Raw genomic sequence first — 17,010 nt, 5'->3', positions numbered from 1 at the left:
ACTGTTTTAAGGGCCGACCAGTGGTGTAGTGGTGAAGTTCAGTGCATGCTGCTTGGTGGCCGGGAGTTTGTGGGTTCGAATTGGGGGCAGGGACGTGCTGTGGTGGCCACCCACATACAAAATAGAGGAAGATGAGCACAGATGTTAGCTCAGGGCTGATCTTTCTCAAGCAAAAAAGAGGAGGATTGTCAGCAGATTTTAGCTCAGGCTGCAAATCTTCCTCGGCAAAAAAAAAAGAATTGAATTTTGAGAACAGTTTTAAGAACTGTTGCCCCGGGTGTGGAATGGCAGATAGGGATGGAAGCACAGAGGGTTCTAGGAGGCTCCTGTCATCTCCCCGAGTCGCCAGGGTCCCAGTCTATGGAAAAGGGGCGGGGAGGTGGTAGGAGGAGGGGACGCTGAGCCGGGACTGCGGCCGGAAGAGCCTGCCTCCGTTGCGGGGGGCCCGCGCGGGAGGTGAGATTGCCGCCCCGGAGGTGAGAAGGTTCCCACTCCGGGGTGCGGCTTCCCCTTCGCAAAAGGGGTCATTGATTGAGTGCCGGCTGCGTGCCAGGCGTGCCCTCGAGCGTTTGGAGAATCGTCCGGGCTCAGCCCAGCGGACTAAGTCGGCGCGGCTGTGGGGTGCCCAGCCTGGCTGCGGGGTGCCCGCCCCGAAGCGTCAGGGCTCCCGCGCCCCCAGGCGGGCCCCGCTGGCTTCGCTCGGCCGCGCGCATCCTTGGTGGCAGCAGCAGCGCGGGCAGGAGCATCCCCAAGGGGCTTCATGGGGGCGCGACCCGGTCTGGGTACCCCTGGCCGCCCCTCCCCCGGGGGCGCCCCCGGATCCGCCCGCATCCCCAGCCTCCCGCTCATCGCCCCTGCGGCGCCCTCGTCCCACCCTCGGCGGGCAGAGCCTGAGGCCACCGGGACAAAGAGCAGCCCGGCCCAGCCCCCTCCCCGGCTGCGGCCCTGGTCTGAGGGTGGGGGAGCTGCGCCGGGCCAGGAAGTCCCTGGGAACGCGGGGTGGGGGTGCGGGCCAGCTGGGACTGGCCCGTTGGAGAGCGGAGGCCTGGGAGAGGCGTGGGAGAGCGACACCGCCAGAGCGAGACACAGCCAGCGGCTGAGAGAGACGCACAGAGAAACAGGGAGAACCAGAGACCGACCCTGAGAGACCCGAGGAGAGAGATCCACCCAGAGACACTCATTCATTCATTCATTCATCCATCCATTCACTCAGCGCGCCCGGCAGCGCCCAGGCCAGAGCAAATTCTTGCCCTCGTGGGGCTGACAGTCTCTTGGGGACAGAGCGCCAAAACGCGATAAATGAGTCAGTCACTCATTTATCCAGTGGTAGGAGTGATGAGGTGGAAGACATGGGGTGGGGGAAAAGGGGAACCGGGAGGCAGGCGAGCCAGATGCTCCCTTCTCGGGGGAGAACGAGGTTCCCACCAGAGTCCTGCCCGTGCCCGCCCTTCCCCCACTCGCCCCAAGCCGGGGGTGGGAGCGAGGGAGTGGGGAGGGGCCTGCGCCCGGGAGCCGCCGGGACCTATCTGCCGTGGAGGAGGGGACGGAGGCTGCGGCCGCCCCTGCTGCAGACGCCTCCTAGTCGGCGCTGCCGGGGTCCCTCCCCCGACGGGGCGTCCTTGGGGTGCAGCCTAGGAGGGTAGGTTAGAAGGTAGGCGCAAAATGGGGAGGGACCGGCGCCCAGGAACCGGAGGCCAGACAGGACCCCTCTGCTGAGGGGGAAGAGGCGCAGGCCGCGGCCGCCCCTGCTGAGAATCCCCCTGTCCCCGCGTCTCCGGTCCTCCTCCGCCGCGACGGAGCGGCCCTGGAAGGGCAGCCCAGGCCCGGAGGGAGGAGCCGAGGGCTCTCCGGTGCCAGTCGCCGCCGGGGCGCGCTCCGGTGCCGCGGCGGGTGGCACAGGCTGGCAGCCGCGGGCCGGGTGCCCGGGCGCCGAGGGGAGGGGGCAACTGCTTGCGACCGCCCGCGGGGCGCCCTGCGAGCCCGCCCCCTCGCCTGCCAGCTCCAGCCCCGCCCCCCCAGCGGCATCTGCTCGCTCGGCTCGAGGCAGCGCGACTGCCGAGGGCGCAAGACCAGGACGCAGGGGTGAGTGTACGGCTCTGGGTCCCTGGGGGCGCGGGACTCGGCCTGGCCCGGAGGGGATTGTCCTGGCCACCACACCGGCGCCCTAGCTTGGGTTTCCCGGGCCTTTCCTAGAGGCCTCTAGGGAAGAGAAAGCCGCTGATTCCTGGGCTGGATACCGAGCCCGCGATAGGGGTGGGGGTGCCTGGAATCCCCCTGCCTCACCCTCTCCCGGCCACGCCGCTGCGAGTTTCGCTACCTCAGTCCTGCCTCCAGGCAGGCGGAGGCGACGCAGGCGGGGCAGAGGCTCTGCGCCTCTCTCTGCCCGGTGTCGCCATCAGAGCGAGTGTAACCCGTGTCTGCGTGTATCTGATGCCTCCCTCCCCAGCGTGGCCGAGTCCACACCTCCCTGTGGATCTGTCTGTGCGCCTGGCGCCCTGTGTGCCTCTGAGGCCGTCTGCGGTGCCTTGGTTCCTGCCCTCTCCTAATGCGTCCCTTCCCCTCCCTGGGCCTTGGTTTTCTCATCTGTTAAGTCGGTCTCTCGCCATTGTGTAACCGAGTCTGCGCAGCTGTTTGTGTGGGAGCGTAACAACCTCTGTGCCTGCTTCTTTGGGAGATGCTTCTTCTGAGGCTCCGTTGCCTTCTCTGCGAAATGGGCCTAAGGGCACTGAAGGCCGCAGTCACAGCTGGGCAGTATCATTATACCCTGATGACATGTGTGCCCCTCTGCCAGGGCCTGTCTGTGCCATGTGGATCCTGCCTGCTGCCCTTGGGCCCTGCTCTGCAAAATGGGTGGCCCGGCTCAGCTTTCTCGCGGCGTTTTGCGGCGGCTGAAGGCGTTGGGGCAGGAAAAGCAGTGTGTGCAGCGAGGCGTGGAAATTGTGGGGCTCTGGGCTCCAGGCTGGCTGTGGGTGGAGGTGGTGAGATTGTGGCCTTTGTCACTGGGTGTGAGACCCCGTCCGCCTGTGGCTCCATTTGTATGTCTCTGCTGTGTCGCTCTATCCATGTGTGAATGTATTTCCGTGTTTGGGCCCCGACTGCGTATTTTTGCCCTAGTTTGTGATTATGTGCCCACGTGTTCTTGTCAGTGTGTCATTGTATTTGTGAGTCCCTTCCTGCATGTGGCTGGATTTGTGTGCATTCCTGTGCCTCTGGGTACTTCTGCTTGAGTGTGAATTCTTAGTGCTCCTTTCCTGTGGGACTGGTGTCACCCTGTCCCCTCGGGATGTTATTTGTGTGTCTGTGTCGGCCCATCTCCATGGACACCCCCCTTCCATCCCGAATTCCCTCTGGGCCGCAATGTGCGTGTCTGGGGTGGTGGGTAGGGGGTTGGGGCCCGTTTCCCAGGGCTGCGAGGCTCCGCCCGTGCCCGCCTCCGCAGGCCGCGGGGTCGCTGCGCTCCCGGTCTGACACTGCACCCGACCTCTCCGCAGACTCGGGGCGGGCGGCCCATGGAGCCAGGGCTGCTGCGTCCGGCGCCTGTGAGCGAGGTCATCGTCCTGCATTACAACTACACCGGCAAGCTCCACGGTGCGCGCTACCAGCCCGGCGCGGGGCTGCGCGCCGACGCCGCCGTGTGCCTGGCCGTGTGCGCGCTCATCGTGCTCGAGAACTTGGCCGTGTTGGTCGTGCTCGGACGCCACCCGCGTTTCCACGCGCCCATGTTCCTGCTCCTGGGCAGCCTCACGCTGTCCGACCTGCTGGCAGGCGCCGCCTATGCCGCCAACATCCTACTGTCGGGGCCGCTCACGCTGAAGCTGTCGCCTGCGCTCTGGTTCGCGCGTGAGGGCGGCGTCTTCGTGACGCTCGCCGCGTCCGTGCTGAGCCTCCTGGCCATCGCGCTGGAGCGCCTCCTCACCATGGCTCGCCGGGGACCCGCGCCCGCTGCCCGTCGAAGGCGCATGCTGGCGCTGGCGGTCGCCTCCTGGGGCGTGTCGCTGCTCCTGGGGCTATTGCCCGCGTTGGGCTGGAATTGTCTGGGCCGCCTGGACTCCTGCTCCACGGTCCTGCCGCTCTACGCCAAGGCCTACTTGCTCTTCTGCGTGCTTGTCTTCGTCGGCATCCTGGCCACCATCTGTGCTCTCTACGCGCGCATCTACTGCCAGGTGCGCGCCAACGCGCGGCGCCAGCAGGCGCGCCCCCGGCCTGGCCCCCTGAGCCGGGCGCGCCGCACGCCGCGCTCGCTGGCCCTGTTGCGCACACTCAGCGTAGTGCTCCTGGCCTTTGTGCTATGTTGGGGTCCCCTCTTCTTGCTCCTCTTGCTGGACGTGGCGTGCCCGGCGCGCGCCTGCCCCGTGCTCCTGCATGCTGACCCCTTCCTGGGTCTGGCCATGGCCAACTCGCTTCTGAACCCCATCATCTACACCCTCACCAGCCACGACCTGCGCCACGCGCTCCTGCGCCTCGTCTGCTGCGGCCGCCGGCGCTGCTGCCGGGGCGCGGGCTCCTCCCCGCCGTCCGAGAGTGTGGCTGAGGCTTCGGGCGGCCGGCACCACTGGCTGCCCTCGGGCCTGGACCGCAGCTCCAGCCGCTCCGAGCGCTCGTCGCCCCAGCGGGACGGGCTGGACACCAGCGGCTCCACCGGCGGTCCCGGCACGCTCACCACAGCCCAGACCCTGGTACCCGCACCGCCCGCAGACTGACGCCCTCTGGCCCGCCACTGCCTTCCTAAGAAACTGTTTTGCAGACTTTTTCTTTTTAAATAAAGGGATTTGTAGGAAAGGCAGTAGAAAGGAGGCAGAAGAGACGCAGGGAAATGTATTTTATTGACGTTAAACCCCACGGCAGTTATCGCAACAGACACAAATCGCTGCCCTTGTGGAACCCATTTTCTGGTGGGGACACAGGCAATAATGGAGTGAAGATATAATGGGAGTAATTCCAGTGACAATAAAATGATGCGATGGTGGTCAGAGTGACAGATGATGTGAGCTGAGATGTCATTGTCCTGGAAACAGCGGAAGGAAGAGCATTTCAGGCTGCCGGAACAGCAGGTGCAAAGGCCCTGGGGCTGGAATGTGCCTGTGTGTTCTATGAAAAGCATGGATCCCGCTGCAGCTGGAGCAGCGATGAAGGGCAAGAATGGGAGGAAACAAAGGCAGAGCAATGATGGAGCAAATGGGGCAGGGCCTTGTGGGCTCAGGGGAGGACTTTCCTTCTGCTCTGTGTGAGATGGGAGCCATAGAGGGTTCTAGGCAGAGGAGGGACTTGACCTGGCTCAGATGTTGACAGATCTCTGTGTGGGGTGAAGGTAGAAGCTAGAACAAGGTGAAGATGACTGCACTGACCCAGGGGAGCGATGATGGGGACTCAGACGGTGGGGCTTCTGGATCGATTTTGGAGGTAGCGCGACATAATTCCTGAGGAATTGAGTGTGGAAATGACAAAAAGAGTGGAGTCAAGGTCAGCTCTCCAGTTTAGAAGAGAGGACCGCCAAAGACAGGGCCCCCTAAAATTTGACTCTGGGAGACTCAGCCAGTTCCTCTCTGAGTGTGGTGTCAGACCCCTCGTAAAAAGTAAAAATAGAATAAAATCACAACAATGACAGCCTTCGTGCCTGACTGGTCCCCCCGCCGTGACAGGCCCAGAACACACCTTTCTCCTCCCCTCAGTGCAACCTTGCGAGGTCGGTTTCCCACCCACATTGTGCCTCCTCCCAGTGTCCCAGCCAGACTCCCAGGCCTGTCGCCTGGCTGCTCCGGAGGGGTCTGGCAACGCCCCCTCCCTCGGGGGTCTGCATTCTCGGCCGGGGGCGATACCAGGGCCCCGTTTATGCCCATAAAAGGCTCCAGGCGCGCTGGCCGCGGCCCCTGGCTGTCCCCAGGCGCATTCCTGACCCCCGCGCGGCGGGGCGGCCGGGGAGGGGCGGGGGGCTCCTGGCGCGGGCTGCCGCGCGCCACCTGCCGGGACACCGCGGAACTGCAGGCGGCCGCCGAGACCCGGGAGGATTTGGGGGCCCCCGACCCGGCCTGGGGGTCTGAGTCCCCGCGGGCCACACGCACGGGAAACCAGCCTATTTCCTGGAACACAAACACACCCGAGCCTCGGGGCACGGTCCCAGGCCGCTCCCGGGACTGGACCAGGTTCCCCACCCGGCCTGGCGCCCCGCCCCCAGGCTCTTGAATCTTCGAAGGAACCTGACGCCCGCCCCCTGCTCGGTTGTTTGATGGTGTGACGGTAGGAGACGTGTGCACTTGTCCACATCCTACAAAATTCGAAAAGAACCAGTTCCCCTGCTTGGAGTCCGTCACCGTGGGAATTCAGGGAATCTTCCAGAACTGCTCTGCGGATGAAGGGGGCGAAATGTAAGTACATCTTTTCGCGCAGCTTTCGCGCTGCTCTGCACCTGGCGCCGTTCCCTTCCGAAGGCATCCTGGAAACGGTTGCCCGCCCGCAGATTTGGTGCTGTCCTTCCGTCTTAGTCCGCTTGGCTGCCGTAACAAACAGCATGGCCTGGGCCGTTCCAACCAGTGAAATTTATTTCTCGCCGTTCTGGGGGCTGAAGTCCCGGCTGAGGGGCCAGCGCGGGCAGGAGCGGGTGAGGACTCTCCTGCGGGCTTGCAGACCGCCCCCTTCCTGCCGTGTCCTCTAGAAGTGGAGAGGAAGCAAGAAGACCCTCCCTGGTATCTCTTATAAAGGGCACTAATCCCTTCACGGGGGTCCCAACCTCAGGACATCACCTAACCCTAATTCCCCCCCAAGCCTCATCTCCAAATACCATCCCGCTGGGGGTAGGGCTTCAACATGCAATTTTTTTCTCTTTGAGGAGGAGCACGATTCAGTACATAACACTTGGGGTTGTTTTACATTTTTAAAAATCGAGGGAAATATTCGTCCAGCAAATGTCTTGTCCTTTTTACTGGCTGCATAGTATTTCACAGCATGGATGTGCCACCACTTATCACACCAGGGCCCTAGGGAGGGACATGTGGGTTGAGTCCAGTCCTTTATACACAGCTTTGCCGTCCACATCCGTCCTCCCGCACGTGTGGGAGTGGACCTTGGATAAAGCTCTCCAAGTGGCACCACGGGGTCCCAGGGCCTGTAGATGGGATGTTGAGAGACATGACAGGAGGTCTTCTGGCGTGTTCGAGGAGGGTGCGGGTGTCCCCACGGCCTCGGCCCCTGTGTGCATTCGCCGCCGACGCTGTGGCGCCCCCTCTGGAGCAGCCCAGAACTGCAGCTTCACGCCGCAGAAACGGGGCGCGAGGGCAGGACCCCGAGACCCCGAGCGGGGGCGTCCAATCCTCCACATTCACCCCGAAGGTGGGCAGAACCCTTTCTTAGACCAACATCTGTTCAGGCCAGCGTTTTCTGGCTATTATTCCCTCAATTTTCATATAGATGGGCTTTTCAAAAGAAACTTAAATACATTTATTTAAAAGTTAACTTTACAGGACAAACGGCAGAAATGGCAAATCAGTATCCTTTGCCACGAATAATCATCGATCATAGTTATTGGGCGGCAGCATTCGCGTTTCGTTCCCCCGATGGCCGAGCAGGGCGGTGCTGGGAGTGTTACCAATTTACAGGTCAAGCCACGGACCCACCGGCCCAGAGCTAGAGGGTGGCAGAGCCCGGTTCGAACCCCCGCAGGCGAGCGCCACGCGCCCCTGGATCGGAGGGACCTAAAAAACTCAGACACCGGAAACCGAACTCAGTAGATAATTCTAGCTGGATCCAGCCGGACCCTGAGGCCTGCATTAAAGGAAGCGCAGCTCGAGGGGCGCAGCCGTGCGCAGTGCCGGCGAAATCGGGCGCATGGAAGGGACGGTGCGAAGGGGGCCTGGCAGTGTGCCCGCGCCCGACGTCCCGCTCCTCGCCCCGGGGCGCCGGGCACCGGCGGGAAGGGCCGGACATCGCGGCTCCTTCCCCGCCGCGCCCTCTCCGCCCTCTCCCCGCCTCCTTCCCGGGCGTCCCGAGGCCGACCCCCACCCGACGGCCGCGACCCCGCAGGCCCAGCTGCCCAGAGGACGAGGTCCCCCGACGGCGGAGGCGCCCGCGGGTCCCCGACAGCGACCATTAGGCGGGAGCCGCCCCTGGCCGGGCCGCGGCCGTTCGGGCTTCCCGGAAGCGCGGCGCGCGGGTGGCACCACGGAGCATCCCCCCGCGGCGGGAGCCACGGGGGCTACGCGGGGGCCGAGGTGAGCGCGCCGGCGGCGGCGGCGGGGACTGTTGGTCACCGATCCCGGTGCGCACAGGGGCGCGCGGACTGCGATCCCCGGCGCCTCGGGCCACGCGGCTGGGTGCGCCGAGGGCTGCGGTCCCCGACTCCGCCGCGCCATCAGGACGGGCGCTGTGGCGGCCGCGTCCGGGCTGCGCAGCTTGGCGACAGCTGGCGGGGGCGGGGGTGCGGCCCCTCTGTCGTCCCAGCCGCCGGAGGCCCGGGGCCGCGGGGACTTTTATTGTGACACGGCCGGCGCCGGGCTCTGCTTAGTCATGGTGACCTGCGCGCGCTCCGCGCCTCCCCCCGCGCGCAGCGATGGAGGCGCCCGGGCCGGGGCGGCGGAGGCGGAGCCCGAGCGCGGCCATGGCGGGGTGAGTGAGGCGGCCTGCGCCCGGGCTGCGGGCACGGCGGGCCGCGAGCGCCCCTGCGGCGGGCCCGGGGACCGGGGATCGGTGCGCCGCGGGCGCGGGGGCCTCGGGGTGCCTGCGGCCCCGCGGAGGGCCAGGAGGGCGCGGCCGGGTCCTGTCCTTTTGTTGGACGGCGCGACCGGCGGGGTGGCGCGGGGGCCACGCCAGCCGGGCGGGAGGCCCAGGTGGCACCCTCCGAGGGAGGCCCGGGGACCCCGGGGCGGTGGGGGGCTCGCTGTGCGCCCTGGGGGCGGCCGTGGAGAGGCCGCGGCGGGGTCACTTCCTCCCTCCTCCGGGCCTTGGGGGAGGCTCCGACGGGGCATGCGCAGTGCCCCACTTACCGCTTCGTGGGGGGAAGTGCCCAGGGCCCAGGGGGCACCGTTGACCGATCGGTGGCCAAAGACCAAGAGGCAGGCCTGGGCCTCCACCGGGGGGAGGCGGCCAGCGGCCGGGTGCAGGAGGGCGCGCTGGCAGGCGCAGGGGCGGGCAGCCGGCCAGCCACACGCTCACTGACCCCTGCGCGGTGCCAGGCCGCAGGCGGGACGTGGGGGAGGCCCAGGCCGGGGTGGCCACGACCCTGACCTACCCGCCCTGCCCTCCGAAGCGCTGGGGTTGAGGCCAGAGGGACGGGCCAGCCCGCAACAAGTAGGCACAGGAGCTCCTTTCGGTTCCTGACAAGCGCTGGGATGGTAATAAACAGGCCCGAGGGGACTCTGCGCTGAGCTGGAAGGATAAGATGGAGACCCAGGGAGCCTCTGTAGGTCCCCCCTTCGCCCTGCAGGACCTTTCACAACACACCTCCTGCCCTGGCGCTCCCTTCACGGGTCATTCTCTCTCCTTACACCCCTTCCTGATTCTCCCCACCGGCTCTCTCATTCTGCCTCTGAGCCTTCGCCCTTGCTGTTCCCTGTGCCTGGAAAACTAACTCCCACGGCACCCCTTCCTCTGTTCATGTCTCTCAGCTCCAACAGAGGCCGGATTTAAAGTAACTGACCCCAAGTCACACTGTCATTTTATTTATGGCCCTTCCTTCCCCCAGTGTCTGTTCCAGGGGGCACAGTTTATGTCTGTTTTGTTCACTGCTGGGTTCCCGGTGCCTAGAACAGGGCCTGGTACACAGTAGATGCCCAATAAATGTTGGTGGGGTGAATGAAGGAAAGAGCTAGATATACTCTAGGACGGGAAGGGCCACCAGATGGGGGAACAGAGTGAGCAAAGGGAAGAGGTGGACAGGGGCCAACTTCAGAGGGCTTTGCAGGTCATTGAAGAGTTTGGTGTTACCCTTCATGGCACTGGGAGTTGCTGGAGGGATTCTGAGCAGGGGAAGGACATCATCTGACCTATGTTCGCTTTAAGATGGATCCTTGGGCTGGCGAGGCCGTGGGGCAGTTGGCGAGCACAAGCGGACGCTGCTGCACCTGGGCTTGGGGAGGAAAACAGGTGTAGGAGTGGCTTTACCTTAAAAAGCGGCCTGGCTCCAAGCCCGGCCCCCAGCCCTGTGCTCTCTCCCTCCTCCAGGCCCCTGAGTGCCAGTGGTGGTGTTGTCCCTTGTCACCTGGAACCCCATGCAGCCGGAAGCCAGGCCTAGCGGGGCTGGGGCCCGCACCTGATTCCTGCCCCTGCGGTCACAGCGCCCGGAGGGGGCGGGGCCCACGGTGATGTTCGCCTCCACCGAGTGCAAGGCGGAGGTGACGCCCTCGCAGCACGGCAACCGCACGTTCAGCTACACGCTGGAGGACCACACCAAGCAGGCTTTCGGCATCATGAACGAGCTGCGCCTCAGCCAGCAGCTGTGCGACGTCACGCTGCAGGTGAAGTACGAGGACGTGCCGGCCGCCCAGTTCATGGCCCACAAGGTGGTGCTGGCCTCCTCCAGCCCCGTCTTCAAGGCCATGTTCACCAACGGGCTGCGCGAGCAGGGCATGGAGGTGGTGTCCATCGAGGGCATCCACCCCACAGTCATGGAGCGCCTCATCGAGTTCGCCTACACTGCCTCCATCTCCATGGGCGAGAAGTGCGTGCTGCACGTGATGAACGGCGCCGTCATGTACCAGATCGACAGCGTCGTGCGCGCCTGCAGCGACTTCCTGGTGCAGCAGCTGGACCCCAGCAACGCCATCGGCATCGCCAACTTCGCCGAGCAGATCGGCTGCGCGGAGCTGCACCAGCGCGCGCGCGAGTATATCTACATGCACTTTGGGGAGGTGAGCTGGGGGGGGCATCACCGTCCCCCTGCAGGTGGGCGGGGCCGAGGAAGGAGCTGGAGGAAATGGGGCTCTGAGAGCCTGGGCCACACATCTGGGGGGGGTCTGGGAAACAGCTGGAGGGGGGGCCTTCCTGAGTGTCTGGGCTCCCTGAGGTCAAGACGGGGCCAGCGGCTCAGCCCCGGGGGGCGCTGAGCAGGCCCAACCCGGCAGGCCGTTCCTGAAGCCGCGGGCGCGCTGCCAAGGGCCAGCGTGACCCTTCGCCGGGTTCCCTTCGGTCCACACAATCTTGTCCTTCGGCTGCTCTCGGTTTCATTTTCGCTTTGACGTGGAGGAAGTTGGGAGCCCAGGTTATTGATCTGGGGGAAAAGCAGGGCCCGAGAGCACCTGCTGGGGGCCGGCACCCCACGCTAGGCCCTTTCCATCCTTCTGGTCCCTGCAGCTTCCCAACTACCTCAGGAGCAAGCCTGTGCTGGGGGGCCTTGTGGAACATTTCCAAGGCCGCCTCCAGGGCCCGCTGGACACGACGTGGTCCCCATTTCTCTCCTTCCTGCTACGCCACGTGTGGGGCTGACCAGATGCCCCCAGGAGCTCTGGCATTAGTCCCAGGGCCTAGGGCTCCCCCACTGGCCTGCCCAGCATGGGGTTCAAGGGGTCGCATGGATTGGGGTGCCAGGACGATGTGACCTGCTCATGTGGGGTGACGGCAATGGGCATATAAGCTGCTGCCTGACAGATATGTCCCGGGGCCTGTAGCCCTAGGAACAGGCCTGTGATGAGGTAGTTACAATAGCATCCCCCTTTCACAAAGGGGGAACACCAAGGCACAGAGAGGCAAACACTTGCCCAAGGTCACACAGACAGTAGCAGGTCAAAATGGCAACTCAGAGGGCCAGCCCCTGTGGCCTAGTGGTTAAGTCTGGTGCATTCTGCTTCAGTGGCCTGGGTTCGGTTCCTGGGCACCGACCCACACCACTCGTCAGTGGCCATACTGTGGTGGCAGCTCACATGCAAAAAGAGGAAGATTGGCAAGAGATGTTAGCTCAGGGCCAATCTTCCTCAGGGAAAAAGAAAAAAAGCAACTCAGGCTACTTTCTGCAGAGCCTGCAGTTTTGTCTTCTAGAGTATTCTATTGCTATTCCTTTTTCCTTGAGTCAGTCTGCTGTTTTGAAAAAGTAACTTCGTTTAAAAAACAGGGTAATATTCTTAGAGTTCAGACACAAAATGACACCAAGATGTATGCAATTGAGGCTGGCCAGTGGTGTAGTGGTTAATTCCACACACTCTGCTTTGACAGCCCGGGTTCGTGGCTTCTGATCCTGAGTGTGGACCTACACCACTGTCAGCCATGCTGTGGCGGTGACCCACATATAAAGTGGAGGAAGATGGGCACAGATGTTAGCTCAGGGCCAGTCTTCCTCAGGGAAAAAAAGAGAGAGAGAGACCACTCAGGCTGCTTTCTTCAGAGCTTGCACTTTTTCCCCTAGAATAGTCTATTGCTATTATTTTTCCTTTTGAGTCAATCTGCTCTTTTGAAAAAGTAACTTCATTTTTAAAAAAATTTTTTTTTTTTAAGATTTTATTTTTTCCTTTTTCTCCCCAAAGCCCCCCAGTACATAGTTGTATATTCTTCGTTATGGGTCCTTCTAGTTGTGGCATGTGGGACGCTGCCTCAGCGAGGTTTGATGGGCAGTGCCATGTCCGCACCCAGGATTCGAACCGACGAAACACTGGGCTGCCTGCAGCGGAGTGTGCGAACTTAACCACTCGGCCACGGGGCCAGCCCCAGTAACTTCATTTTTAAAAAAACGGGTAATATTCTTAGAGTTCAAACACAAAATGACACCAAGAGGTGGACAGTTGGGGCTGGCCAGTGGTGGAGTGGTTCATTCGGCAGGCTCCACTTTGGCAGCCCGGCTTCGAAATTTGGATTCTGAGCATGGCCCTACATCACTGTCAGCCATGCTGTGGCGGTGACCCACATATAAAATGCAGGAAGATGGGCACAGATGTTAGCTCAGGGCCAATATTCTTTAGCCAAAAAAAAAAAAAGAAAGAAAAAAAGAGAGTTCCCTGGTCCGTTGTCCCTTTGCCGTTTCCCTGAGTACCTCTGTCCTGGCGCGTGGCCTGTGGCATGAACTCACTGAAATTATCCCCAGCGGGGCTTTCGGGCGCCCAAGGGGGGACCGGCCCACCCCAGCCCGCAGTTCACGCAGGCGCCCGGGGCCGCCCGTCACGCCGCCGTCCCCCGCAGGTGGCCAAGCAGGAGGAGTTCTTCAACCTGTCGCACTGCCAGCTGGTGACGCTCATCAGCCGGGACGACCTGAACGTGCGCTGCGAGTCCGAGGTCTTCCACGCCTGCATCGACTGGGTCAAGTACGACTGCGCGCAGCGGCGCTTCTACGTGCAGGCGCTGCTGCGGGCCGTGCGCTGCCACGCGCTGCCGCCGCGCTTCCTGCAGCTGCAGCTGCAGAAGTGCGAGATCCTGCGCGCCGACGCGCGCTGCCAGGACTACCTGGCGCAGGTGTTCCAGGAGCTCACGCTGCACAAGCCCGCGCCCGCGCTGCCCTGCCGCGCGCCCAAGGTCGGCCGCCTCATCTACACGGCCGGCGGCTACTACCGCCAGTCGCTTAGCTACCTGGAGGCCTACAACCCGAGCGACGGCACGTGGCTGCGCCTGGCCGACCTGCAGGTGCCGCGCAGCGGGCTGGCGGGCTGCGTGGTGGGCGGGCTGCTGTACGCCGTGGGCGGCCGCAACAACTCCCCCGACGGCAACACCGACTCGAGCGCGCTGGACTGCTACAACCCCATGACCAACCAGTGGTCGCCGTGCGCGCCCATGAGCGTGCCGCGCAACCGCATCGGGGTGGGCGTCATCGACGGGCACATCTACGCCATCGGGGGCTCGCACGGCTGCATCCACCACAACAGCGCCGAGAGGTGAGGGGCGCGGCGCGGCCGGCGGGCGGGGGAGGGGCCCGCGGCCACACAGGTCCCAAGCCAGCGGCTCCGGGAGTCGCCCCCCGCGGCTGAGTCTCTCTCTTTGTCCCCCGTCTTCAGGGAGTGGAAGCCTTCCCGGGAAGCCAAACGCCTGTGCGATTCATGGTCGGGACCGTGGATGGTGTGTCTGGGCCTGGGAACTGCTTCCAGGGCCATCCCAAACGGACATGGCCACTTTGTGCAGATTCGGAGAAAGTTCCATGAGTTTGAGATTGTCAGACGCTAATTGGGTTAGAACGTGACGCCTTGCGGCCGGCTGCCCCCCCAAATTGTTATAATAAACAGAGGAATGAAACGTGTTCCGCGGGAAGATGCCGCCTTAGGGGGGGGGGGGGGGGCGCCCTTGTGCAGTGCACAGTCTGCACAACCGTGCATGGTGACCCTGTGTTTAGAGGCCAAGCATTTTGGGCTTTTGGACTCTTGCATAGCCTAGTCCTCTACCGTCTCTTTGTCTAGAAGTGTGAGCTAGGATACAGTTCTCACCTGGAACTTGTTAAATAAACGCCCCAGCCCCCACTGGAGATCTGGCATCAGTGGGTTTGGAGTGAGGCTGGGGAATGGGAATTTTAAATACAATCCAGAGGGTTCTGATGCCCGTGATCTGTGAATAGGACCAAGAGATGGTGTGTCACCCTCAGCAGGTCACTTTCAGGGAAAGAAAAGGCACTGTTAGTGACCCCAGGAGCACAGGTGTGAACTAGATGTGCCTGGGTCAAGGGGACTTCTGGTCACCCCAGTGCTGAGCATCACTCTCGGAGAACAGCTGTCTTGGGTGGTAGCCTGGTTGTTAGAATTGGGGTTCTGGTGTCCGAGAGGGCTGGGTCAGCCCAACTCTGCCACTTCCCCAGTGACCCTGGACATGCCACGTCCCCCTCTGTGCTTCTGTCTTGTCCTCGGTGATTTGGGGGTCAGTAATGACCACCTGGCTCGCCAGGCTGCGTGGGGCTTCGGTGAGATAAGACCCCGAACCCTCAGCACGGGGCCTGGCAGTGGTATGATGGAGCCACTGGGGTCCAACACGTGCGTGTGACCTTGAGCTCGTGACCACTCTGACCCTCAGTTTCCTCATGTGGAACACGGAGCTACTGCTCAGTGGCGCCTTGGAGAACAACTGTGAGGACTAAAGTGCTCCAGGGTAGAGAGAGCTGGCCAAACACGGGGCCGCAGGAAGTGTCCCCGAAGGTCCGCTCTGATGGCCCTTGTCATTGTCATTATGCCCTGGCAGGTATGAGCCGGAGCGGGACGAGTGGCACTTGGTGGCCCCGATGCTGACGCGGAGGATTGGGGTGGGCGTGGCCGTCCACAACCGGCTGCTCTACGCTGTCGGGGGCTTCGACGGCACGAACCGCCTCAACTCGGCCGAGTGTTACTACCCGGAGAGGAACGAGTGGCGAATGATCACACCCATGAACACCATCCGGAGTGGGGCAGGTGGGCAGGGGCTGCGGGGAGGGGAGGGTGGAGGACCTCCCACCCTGGGGTGCATCCCAGCCCAGCCTCCCGTTTCACCTTGACCCCTGTGGAAGACACAGGAGAGCTAGATTCTTTCTTCTTCTTTTTTTTTTTTTTTGGTGAGGAAGATTGGCCCTGAGCTAACAACTGTTGCCAATTCTCCTTCTTTTCCTCCCCAAAGCCCCAGTACGTAGTTGTGTGTCCTAGTTGTAAGTCATTCTAGTTCTTCTATGTGGGACACCACCACAGCATGGCCTGACGAGCAGTGCCATGTCCATGCCCAGGATCCGAACCCATAAACCCTGGCCCGCCCAAGCAGAGCATGCAAACTTACCCACTGCACCATCGGACGCCCATAGAGCTAGATTCTGACAGTCTCCAAGCTCCTCTCTCCCAGTTTTGCTTCTGAGACGGTCCCTTGGGAGACGGGAAAGGGGAGGGTCCCCCAAGAAGGCGGTGGCTGGGGCCCCTGAGGCCACGTCACCCCGGGGTCACCCTCTGTGCTGTGCGTTTGTTTTTAGGAGTCTGCGTCCTGCACAACTGTATCTATGCGGCGGGGGGCTACAACGGCCAGGACCAGCTGAACAGCGTGGAGCGCTACGACGTGGAGACGGAGGTGTGGACGTTCGTGGCCCCCATGAAACACCGGCGCAGCGCCCTGGGCATCACCGTGCACCAAGGCAGGATCTACGTCCTCGGTGAGGCCGGGTGCGGGGACCTCCGCGGGCATGGTGACCTGCTCATCCCATCTTGGGGGCCCCGGCGGGCAGGCTGCTCGCGGTCCCCGCCTCCTCACCCTTGGAGGCAGTGACGGTCCCCTCTGCTCTGCCCCCAGGCGGCTACGACGGCCACACGTTCCTGGACAGCGTGGAGTGTTACGACCCGGACGCAGACGCCTGGAGCGAGGTGACCCGCATGACGTCGGGCCGCAGTGGGGTGGGCGTCGCGGTGACCATGGAGCCGTGCCGGAAGCAGATCGACCAGCAGAACTGTACCTGTTGAACCGCCTCGGTTCCTTGGGCCAAGAGGGGCCGCTGGAGAGGATGGTCCTTTTTATACAAAAACAGGGACAAGAGAAAAGGCGACAGAGTGGACGCTGTCCCCGGGATGGGAGGCTGGGTGCCTCCGCGTCCCGTGACGACTCCAAAGGAAAGAAGCCCAGATTGGGGCCCACGCGCTGCCACAGGGTTCCGGGAACGTCCAGGACGGCCTGCCTGGCTCCCGGGACAGGCCCCCGCTCCCGCCACCCCCAGACTCGGCCAGGGTCCCGCGCCAGCAGCCGCCACCTCCCTTTGGGCTGAAAGCGGGCCCCGAGCTCCGGCTGGTTTTGCTCCCGGGCCTTGTGATGGGTCCTGGAGGCCTGGCCAGGAGCCACCTGAGGCTCCTCTGGAGGTGCGGACCCGGGAGGGCCCGTCCGTAGAAACCTCTGGATCTCTCTGCCCTGGACGGTCGTCCTGTTGATAAGTAACCCTGTAACTTTCCAATGAAAATAAAGAACAACTAACTAGTGTCTTCCACCGGGGCTCTCGGCCAGAGGGCGTGAACCTGGGCCCGAAGGGACTCTCCTGAAGGGTGCTCCAGCCTTTGCCTCAGAGCTGGAACTTGAAACCAGTTCGTTGTCTCTGCTCAGCACATCTTGATATGTGGGGCATCTCTCTCCCCATAGACAAGCCACACAGGGCTCCTTTCTCTATCACTTTTTCCCCCTTTTTTTTGGTGAGGA

General features: G+C 63.0%; 2 protein-coding genes across 6 annotated transcripts; both read left to right on the top strand.

Annotated features, from left to right (window-relative positions):
- The first annotated feature begins 1,018 nt into the window (after positions 1-1,018).
- S1PR5 (sphingosine-1-phosphate receptor 5) lies at positions 1,019-5,604 on the top strand. 2 transcript variants are annotated; one of them, XM_070491996.1, is made up of 2 exons: positions 1,019-1,303; positions 3,492-5,604. In XM_070491996.1, the coding sequence occupies exon 2, from the start codon at positions 3,510-3,512 to the stop codon at positions 4,698-4,700; it is 1,191 nt and encodes a 396-aa protein (XP_070348097.1). In that variant the 5' UTR covers positions 1,019-1,303; positions 3,492-3,509; the 3' UTR covers positions 4,701-5,604. The 2 variants fall into 2 exon arrangements, with proteins under 2 accessions (XP_070348097.1, XP_014721013.1); XM_014865527.3 differs by lacking the exon at positions 1,019-1,303 and adding an exon at positions 1,672-2,082.
- Positions 5,605-7,712: 2,108 nt separating this feature from the next.
- Positions 7,713-16,804, top strand: KEAP1 (kelch like ECH associated protein 1). Of its 4 annotated transcripts, none has more exons than XM_044752181.2 (6): positions 7,713-8,201; positions 10,150-10,835; positions 13,090-13,775; positions 15,061-15,266; positions 15,809-15,985; positions 16,123-16,804. In XM_044752181.2, the coding sequence occupies exons 2-6, from the start codon at positions 10,290-10,292 to the stop codon at positions 16,287-16,289; spliced, it is 1,782 nt and encodes a 593-aa protein (XP_044608116.1). In that variant the 5' UTR covers positions 7,713-8,201; positions 10,150-10,289; the 3' UTR covers positions 16,290-16,804. The 4 variants fall into 4 exon arrangements, with proteins under 4 accessions (XP_044608116.1, XP_044608115.1, XP_070348094.1 ...); XM_044752180.2 differs by lacking the exon at positions 7,713-8,201 and adding an exon at positions 8,267-8,595; XM_070491993.1 differs by lacking the exon at positions 7,713-8,201 and adding an exon at positions 8,588-8,676.
- The last annotated feature ends 206 nt before the right edge of the window (positions 16,805-17,010 follow it).

Source organism: Equus asinus, chromosome 20 (genome assembly GCF_041296235.1).
Source record: "Equus asinus isolate D_3611 breed Donkey chromosome 20, EquAss-T2T_v2, whole genome shotgun sequence".
In the NCBI taxonomy this organism is placed as follows: Eukaryota; Metazoa; Chordata; class Mammalia; order Perissodactyla; family Equidae; genus Equus; species Equus asinus.
This window is presented reverse-complemented; position numbering and strand designations above follow the sequence as displayed.

Bases quoted from the DNA above. Each gene is read 5' to 3' on its own strand.
- S1PR5 (XM_070491996.1), top strand. From the start codon at position 3,510: ATGGAGCCAGGGCTGCTGCGTCCGGCGCCTGTGAGCGAGGTCATCGTC.
- KEAP1 (XM_044752181.2), top strand. From the start codon at position 10,290: ATGTTCGCCTCCACCGAGTGCAAGGCGGAGGTGACGCCCTCGCAGCAC. The intron at 13,776-15,060 runs GTGAGGGGCGCG...ATGCCCTGGCAG, and splicing joins CACCACAACAGCGCCGAGAG to GTATGAGCCGGAGCGGGACG. The intron at 15,267-15,808 runs GTGGGCAGGGGC...GTTTGTTTTTAG, and splicing joins CACCATCCGGAGTGGGGCAG to GAGTCTGCGTCCTGCACAAC.